This window comes from Pinus tabuliformis, chromosome 9, assembly GCF_031772625.1.
Source record: "Pinus tabuliformis cultivar Carrire ecotype Pingquan chromosome 9, CPIR1, whole genome shotgun sequence".
In the NCBI taxonomy this organism is placed as follows: Eukaryota; Viridiplantae; Streptophyta; class Pinopsida; order Pinales; family Pinaceae; genus Pinus; species Pinus tabuliformis.
The window spans coordinates 1,599,692,887-1,599,702,053 of record NC_142307.1 but is presented as its reverse complement, the minus strand read 5'-3'; the positions used below and the strand labels follow the sequence as shown (position 1 = coordinate 1,599,702,053).

General features: G+C 40.1%; 1 protein-coding gene across 2 annotated transcripts; it reads left to right on the top strand.

Annotated features, from left to right (window-relative positions):
• Positions 1-6,348: 6,348 nt before the first annotated feature.
• LOC149154878 (3-hydroxy-3-methylglutaryl coenzyme A reductase 1-like) lies at positions 6,349-8,929 on the top strand. Of its 2 annotated transcripts, none has more exons than XM_089441243.1 (4): positions 6,349-7,412; positions 7,610-7,791; positions 7,987-8,312; positions 8,446-8,929. In XM_089441243.1, exons 1-4 carry the CDS (start codon positions 6,364-6,366, stop codon positions 8,692-8,694), a joined length of 1,806 nt encoding a protein of 601 aa, XP_089297369.1. In that variant the 5' UTR covers positions 6,349-6,363; the 3' UTR covers positions 8,695-8,929. The 2 variants fall into 2 exon arrangements, with proteins under 2 accessions (XP_089297369.1, XP_089297368.1); XM_089441242.1 differs by having other exon boundaries at positions 7,972-8,312.
• The last annotated feature ends 238 nt before the right edge of the window (positions 8,930-9,167 follow it).

Here is a 9,167-nt window from a genome sequence, read left to right as displayed (position 1 = left end):
GTGGCTCAAACAAATATGAAGTTCATCTTCTCCACAAAACTTTCATTTGTACCTGTTTGAAAGGATGCCAACAACAACTGTTAACAACAACATGCATACAAACAACAACTGGATGGACTAACTCTGCTTCAACAAAAGAAACAGGTTTCACATCTTGTGAACACCTCCATGTCTTACATCTGCATACAAATGATGGACTAGATAACAAGCCCACAAATCATGCCTTTAAACAATTGACCCTTCAAGTCAAGCATGTAGAAAAAGGCCATTAGGACTCTTTTTCAAAAGATGAAACTTTCATCATCATCTCCAACTTGGAGACCAAGTTAATTTCTCCTGAGTCAACATTGCATTACATGCATGTCAAAGCAATCAACCCTGCAAGTTAATTACACATACATGTTCAAATACAGGAAATCATTGACATCAATGTGTTCATGCATCTCAGGCTCATGCATGTATTTCATCCCTCAGCTTCCACTTAAGCACACTGCACTTTTGAAGCTGAAATGAAATATAATGTTTCATCCTTCAACTTTCACTTAAGTACATTGTACCTTTGAAGCTGAAATGAACATAATGTTGCAGCAACAAAGTGAGTCTTCTACTCAAGCTTTTTCCATTCACCAACTTGGTAAAATCCTACAACTTGCATTCCATCAATCAGACAACCAATCCTTCACTACCCAAACACCTTTCAAACAAGCAATCTTTGCTCTGTCCATCAAGCATGCTGTTATAACCTTCTTTTGAAGGTGGGGTTAACCAAACTTGGCTCTGATACCACCTAATCTGAAAATGGGGCTCTTAAGGCTTCTTGTCTAACTTACAAGAATCTCTCCCACTTCCAAAGCTTTAAATTTTCCCAAGTCTTCATGATTAACCAATGCGGAATTAAAAATGTGCTTGAAATAGGTGTATGCTTGTGTTTATTTTTTACTGTTAAGTGTTGTAATTACTGTTGCTTATGCTGATATTTTAAATACAAAGAACAATAAATAATGCAACAAGTAAAACACACACATAACATCAATATTAACTTGGAGTTCACCCAAAACTCTTGGGCTATGTCTTCGTGAGCTCCAGTCAACTCAACTAGGCTCTCTGGGATTATGGCAGTAGTTCTTTTACAAGTCTTTGACTCAACTCCATCGGTTTACACAGAACACGATGGGCTTACTTTACCATCTCATCCCTGGCTCTGAAGCTCTCGGCTTTCTGGCCCTGGCTTTCGCTTTGGCTCTTGGCTCTGGCTCTAGCTTTCGGCTCTGACTCTGGCTCTAGCTCTTTCGCTCTGGCTCCGGTTCTGGCTCTAGGCTCTTGCTCTAGTCCTTCGGCTCTGGCTATGACTCGTGGCTCTCTACTCTGACTTCTTGGCCCTCTGCAACCTTCAGCTCTCTAGCTTTTCGGTGCTCAAGTTCTCAGGCTCCCTGTCCCTTCGCTTACTATCCAGCCTTCCACACTCTCGTGGCTCTCTGTAGCTCGATCATTCGGGCTCTTTGTCCCTTCCTCATCCCGAGGAAACATCCCTGGGCAATTCACCTCCAACCTTTAGTGGCTTCTCTTTGCCTCTATCAGCTCTGTCGCTATGGGATGTTACAACGTGAGCTCTTGGGCTCTGGTCTCTGTCCAACACTATTGGCTACTACATTTTTTCCAGTGCCTTTGCGTCCCAACATTACCTTTCTTTTGGCCGTCTAGCTTTGGAGCTCTCGGCAACTTCTATAGCTCAAACTTCGTGGGCTCCCAAAACCATCTCCCTCCTCGCCTTGCGTGGCCCTCTAGCTTTTGAGGCAGCCTTCCGGCTCTGCAGCTTCCTGTATGTTCCTCTTCTTGCAATCATGAGGAATCATTCTTTTGGCGGCTCTGCGTCTCTTTGACTGGCCCTCTCTCTTCTTCTCTGTGCAATCATCCATATGTCTCTGTGTCTCTTCGACTGGCCCTCTAGCTCACTGGCTCTGTGGCTCTACGTGTTACATAATGCATTCCTATTCAAAACGCATCATTGTTTCACAATGCTCACTTACAGCGTGGCGCAAGGGATGGAGGCCATTACAAAGAAAATACATAGGAAAAACACTATCAGGCATGAAATCTGGACGTGAAAGTCCATTAAATCCCTCCTAAAATCCCTATAGGGTCTGCCTTCCATAACACATTGTAATCACTTCGGCGGCATGGCCAATGGCCAAGAATCCATTAAACGGGAAATATATTGAAAAGTCTGAATTTTGGGACTTCAAAAATTATGAAATCGGGCTTATGATCGCTATCGGGTCTAGCCTTTATCGCTAGTAGTGAGTCGCACTGCCCAACGACAAAGTGTATTGGGGACCATTGATCTCCTGATTGCCGATCACCCTGATTTTCGATCGTCGAATCGCCGATATCAAAATCGCTAATTGCTATGGCATTGTCGCAGGGGTCTGGGTTCTGGCGCTTTGCTCCTTTGATCGTCGATTGCCTTAATCGCTCATCGCATGTCACATTGGCATAAGGTATGGTGCTTTACCCATGGATTTGTGCGATGCAATAAACACAATCGCTCATCGCAATTCCTTCATACCTGCGCTTTAAGTCCTCCCCTTTGGAGTAATTGCGATGTGATATTTCCATTGCTCCATTGGAAAAAGGTTGCCGATGCGATTTCTTTAAGGAACTTACATTAAAAACATATTCTCCCTTAAAGACAAATTTAATAAGAAAATGCCTCCTTTTCTAAGGAACAAAGGGGAACTTATTTTTATGATAACTCCTTCATTTGAAGTCTGTTTTCGTCCATTCAAGTTGCGTTGGATTCAAAATAAGGAGATCTCTGCAATGAGACTATTTCTGAGAGCATCCTGCGACTTTCATTTTCCTCTTATTTACAAAGGATGTGTGCCATTTGGCACATTTCACCTCTTATATGAAGTCTTTTAGACTTAGAGGTTTATCCAGGATCCATTTTTGGATCATCAATATTGGGTATGATCCCACTAATGTTAAAGTTGTAGAGGAAATCATCAAGAAAAATAATGCAGACATTACAATGCTTAGGAAGGAGCTCAAGTTACCTTCTATAGAGGATCCTCAAACCAAGGAGATAGAAGAAAGTGAGCAACATAAAGAACAAATTATCAAACCAATCATTGAGCAGAATATACAAATAAAGAATATGGAGGAGTAGATAGAAAGCTTGTTCAAGGAAAAGGAAGTGTCTACACAAGTGGCCATAGCTCCAATCACAACTATACCCATCACAGTTGCAGGGTCAGCATGAGAATCAACATCAACAACAACAGAGTCTACATCAACAATAGGTGATCTAAATAAATTCATACAGGAATTGTCTCTCTAGAGAAAGGAAAATGGAAAACTTCGCAAAAAATTCAAAAATCTGGAGGCACAAAAAGTAAACAATGACACTCTTTATTTAGAAGAGATGCAGAAGACCCACAGAGTGACCAGGAAGATTGAAGAGTTGGAAAATGAGTCATTGATGACTCGGACCTTGGCCCAAGCCAAGGGAAACATTTGGGCAGATATAATTCAAGCAATAACTGAAGTTTGGCCCTCAATACAAATTAATTTTGAACAGGAAGAGCTTATTAATAAATGCCAGACAACTATTGAAGAAGTCAGATCAACACTTAAACAAAATCCAGATGAAGCCACAGATATGATTAAAATGCTGAATTAAAAAACCAGAGCTGAATTAGAAGGGATTCATATTGTAGACAAAACATAAACCATTTTAAAGATTAAGAAAGTTTTGCAAAAGAAGAATCTTATGATTCAGTTGGATACAAAGTGCCAGACTCTGAGCACTGTTGCCCAGAGATTTTATTTTAAGTTCAACTTGCTTAATTAAAGAGGATTTCCAGGGCTAGTAGCACAAAATGACAGATTGATCAGTTTGGAGGAATATTGCAAAAAGATTTATACAATTGCAGCGAACAAAGCCAAATTTGCAGATATCAAAGGTCACCTTACAGGGAAGGCTTTCTTAGAGGCTTTAAACTTTGATCTAATGATCAAGCATGAAATTAAACATATCTTTGTCAATAAGCCTATTTTTGAAAAGTATACAAAGGTGGATGCAGTGTATAGAAAATTAATTAATATTTCTATACCAAGTAAAGAAAGATGGGATCACTTGTGTGAAATCATTGAGTAACTTTTACCTCCAATTGAAAAACAACAAGGCAACACATTTTGGGCCCAGATCATCAACAACTTCCTTGAGTACAGTGACAACAACTCAGCAGTTTTTTTTGGATTCCTATATTTTTTACTATTTTTGTAATTTGTTAAGGATGTTTATAGAAAATCAAGTGTTTTTGTATAAATAAGACCTGATTCGAGTTATTGACGATTGAACACTTGGATGAGCTTTTCAAAGCATAATTGTAATCAAACTGGAGATTTTCTTCGAATTAATGAAAGGATTATGGATTTGCCTCAAACAGTTTGTCTCCTTGTGAATATTTCTCATGTTTTCATTTCATTATGTTATTCTTCATGTATTTAAGTTTTAATGAAGAACTATGGGTAACATTAAATTGAATATCAGTCTATCTTAAATCCCCTGTGAAGTTATAATTAATATTAAAGATTAGTTTGTAAGACTGTCTATTATTATAAACTCCTCTACATTTATAAACTGTGACACCCATCTTCATAGAATTAAATACATTTTGTTTGGGTTGTAAACATCGTTTACCTGCATCCTGTCTCTTATAATTAGCTAAATACTCAGTTTGAATATTTAGTGAGTTATAAATTTTTCAACTCTGCTATTCATGCAATTATAAATCAATTTATTGTTTAGAGACAAAGAATAAACCCTTTCATTATATTCAGCATTGTTAAGGTTTAAGCACCTATCTTTAACTATTCATAACATTGGTAATCCAAAAAACCTTAAAACAACAAAACATTTTAGATGCTCTTGCATGATTAATTAACCTAGAATTATCTCAGAGGACAACAAGGCCAGCAAGGGGTTTTAACTTTTGGGCTAAATATTTTGCTAGAAGATATGTTGGCCCTCCTAAAGTGTTGACAATTGGTCTCAGGGGAGCTCCCTCCTTATGGATCTTGGGAAGCCCATAGATCCTAGAAGTGATAGGGCTACTCTTTATGAGTTTATGGATAAAGGAAACAACAATGCTGTTGGATTTTATAGCAAGAGAAATTGTTCTGGAGATCTTCTTTAAGAGATCCTTATTAAGTTTCCTATAGCTCCCGCTGTTACAAAGGTGATCTAACATCTTTCTCTGGTAATCCTCCTTATCAAGGATAACTACAACCCCACCTTTGTTTGCTTTAAGAACAACGATGTCATGATTCTTGCTCAAAGATTTAAGGGCATCAAACTCTTGCTTGCTAATATTGTTCTTGGGGTTTTTGCCTTTCTTAAAATCACAACATAATGTTGTCTAACAATATCCTTAGTGTTATCGAGTAAACCTCTAGTCCCATATTCAATATCACAAATAATCTCTTCTTAACCATTAATCCTATAATTATATGATAGATTTAATACTATTGAATTTTAAATTTGCATTATCCACTCACACAATTTGAAGCAAAAACTACATTTTCAAATTATAAAATATCTTAAGCTGATTAGATCACATATTTACAAAGTAATTTAATTATTAAAAGTGTGTTTTTTTTTAAAATATATCTCCCTATTAATTTTATTTAAAACCATTAAAAAAAAACCGAAAACGCATTGGTAATATTTCCTTTGAACGCCTCTGCACTTTTCGGCCGAGTACCGCGCCGAAAAACCTCTCACCAGTTGAACTGTCGCTCAATTTAATTAAGGCTCGTTATATGTCGCTCCGTTTGAGAAATGTCGCTATTTTGTCTTATAAAACAACAAAATAAGGGTCCATTGCGACTCTATGCCCTTCAAGACAGGATGCGGGATGGGCGGGGCCGCATGACATTTATGACCCAATAATAAAAATATCTCATGCTTGACCCGACTCATTTCCATAATTGTCTGCGTGCCGTGGATTCCTGCAAACTAGCGCCCGCCAATTTCCGCCTAACACCACTACCGCGCACATGTTCGTAAGCGGCGGCCAGGAAATATAGTCTGATTCAGACATCGGAAATTGCAATGGAAAATACTGTTAAACGTGCAGCGGATATTATGCGATTGGGATTATAAATATTACCCACCTCGCTCCCTATTTCTGAGTGTAGAGAGTCGGGGAAGAGTGCCTACATTGCTCAGCTTTATTTGTTCAAAACAAAAAAATTCTGTCGGAGATCCTTCCCTAATTCTCATTCCATATAATGGATACTATGGTTTCTGCGAAAGCAAAGATGGGCACAGAAATGAGAAAAAAAGTTGGAGATGAAATGGATTGTTCCATTGATGCATCCACGTGTGCTACTGCTAAACCTGTTGGAGTTGGGTCCGCAAACAAGTTCATGAATGGTAATAGTTATACCAAATCAAACCAAAAGCCATCTGATGCTTTGTTACTGCCCATGGGAATGACGAACAAGTTGTTCTTCGTCATGTTTTTCACTGCCTCCTATTTTCTGATGAGGAGATGGAGGGAGAAGACGACAACTTCGACGCCTCTTCTTCATTTGATGAGTCTTGGGGAGATGCTGGCCATTGTCGCTCAACTTGCCTCCTTCATATACTTGATCGGATTCTTTGGCATCGATTATGTCCAGAATTTTATCACCACTTCCAAGAGTAATGGCGGTGAGGGGCCAGTTTCTTGGGATCATGACTTCGATCAGGTAAGGAATGGGCAGGAGGAGGAGCTCATGAGCCCTCCTCCCTGCCTGCAACCAATTTCAAATGAAGAATTGGGAATTGCTGTTGTGAAGCCTTATCAGCCTCCTCCTCCCCAAGTGCAGCACAAGCCAAAGCGGGGTGGAGCGATATTAACATCATCGCTGGGTGATAATGAGGATGAAGCTATTGCAGCTGCTGTGAGCTGTAGCAAAGTGGCTTCTTATTCCCTGGAATCGGCTCTTGGGGGAGACTGCCGGAGAGCTGCTTCCGTGAGAAGAAGGGCTTTGGAGATGACAACTGGCAGATGTCTGGATGGGTTGCCCTTGGATGGATTTGATTATGGATCCATCCTTGGCCAATGCTGTGAACTGCCTATTGGGTATGTGCAGATTCCTGTGGGTGTTGCAGGGCCTCTTCTGCTTGATGGAATTGAAAACATGGTTCCCATGGCCACTACCGAGGGCTGCCTGGTGGCCAGCACCAACAGAGGTTGTAAGGCCATTCATATGTCTGGGGGTGCTACAAGCGTTCTTCTTAGAGATGGCATGACCAGGGCTCCTGTCGTTCGATTCCCCACTGCTAGGAGAGCTGCGCAACTCAAGTTTTACTTGGAAAGCCCCAATAACTACGAAAGCTTGTCTCTCATCTTCAACAGGTATGGTGATAAATTTTATTTTTTGTTCTTTTGGATCACATGTGTACACACTTTAGTAGTTTTATCTCTCCAAAATCCCTTAATGCTATGATCAATCATTCAACATAATCAGATTGTTGTACATAAGCAACCATTTTGTGAGTAATATAAACTGACTCTTTCTCGTTGATCTGATGTTCTTTTGCATTCAATAACAGCACCAGCAGGTTTGCCAGGCTGCAAGGAATCAAGTGCGCAATTGCAGGAAGGAATCTGTACATGAGGTTTTGTTGTTCCACTGGAGATGCCATGGGGATGAATATGGTGTCCAAGGGCGTGCAGAATGTTTTAGATTTCCTTCAGAAGGAGTTTCCTGATATGGATGTTATCAGTGTTTCTGGTGAGTCTCTCTAGGCCATGCAAGTCTCAGTGATTCTGATTGAAATTTGGGTTTTGGTTCATCCCTCCTTCCACTACTTCTGTCGACTCTTGGTTTACTGCGCTTTCTGTTATTGCCTTTTTTCCGTGGTTTTGCTTAAATTCTTTTTGTTTAATGCAATTTGTTTTGGCCGGTCATCAGGTAATTTCTGTGCAGACAAGAAACCCACAGCTGTGAACTGGATTGAAGGGCGGGGTAAATCAGTAGTGTGTGAGGCGGTCATTACCGAGGCAGTTGTTAGCAAGGTCTTGAAGACCACTGTTCCAGCTTTGTTGGAATTGAACATGCTTAAGAACTTGACTGGATCTGCACTGGCCGGTGCCATGGGGGGCTTCAATGCCCATGCATCCAATATTGTATCTGCTGTATTTATCGCAACGGGACAAGATCCTGCCCAGAACATTGAGAGCTCTCATTGCATTACAATGATGGAGGCATCTGGCAAGGATCTGCATGTTTCAGTCACAATGCCTTGTATTGAGGTAAGAAAAATTACAGTCAGTAATGTTTTTTTAATACTTTCTTTGCGTCAGGATGTCTATTTTAATTTGGGCTTTGATTAGAATAGTAGACAAAGAATGTGATTTAATTTGTAATTTCTCTGCTTGGTTGCAGGTGGGAACAGTAGGAGGCGGGACACAGTTGGCTTCGCAAGCTGCTTGCCTGAATATGCTTGGAGTGAAAGGAGCTAACGTGGAATCTCCTGGGGCGAATGCTCAGACGCTGGCAAGAATTGTGGCAGGGGCAGTTTTGGCTGGAGAGCTGTCTCTCATGTCTGCTTTGGCTGCGGGTCAGCTGGTGAAGAGCCATATGAAGTACAATAGAAGTTCAGACAAAGAAAGCAAAACAACAACCACCATGTAATCAGTGACATCTGCATACTCTTAATCTATGCAAAGCCAATCCAACAAACTCACCACATTTCTTCATTCTTTATTCATTTCATTTTCAGGGTTGCCTGTCTGTCAGAGATTAGCATGTATGCAAAGATTCCATCCCTGCCCCTTCACAGTCGATCTGAAAATACCATGCAACGATGGAAATTAAGAGTTCTTTCCGGTTGTTCCATGATCAAAATAATTAAAAGTTGATTACTGAATGCTATGGCGTCTTATTATCCAGTATCGTGAACACTCTCTTTCCGAAGTTGAAAATATTTTATTGGTTGTTAAAAAAAATTCAACCCCACCCTTGAAGATCAAAAGTATCTCTCTATTTTTAACTAGCTCAAAGAAGAAAACTAATATAGCAAAGATTAGAACGAATTCTCATGAGCTCCATAGTGAAACTGGCCGTTGGGCAGTTCCTAAAACGCCATGGATAGAAAGGATCTGCCG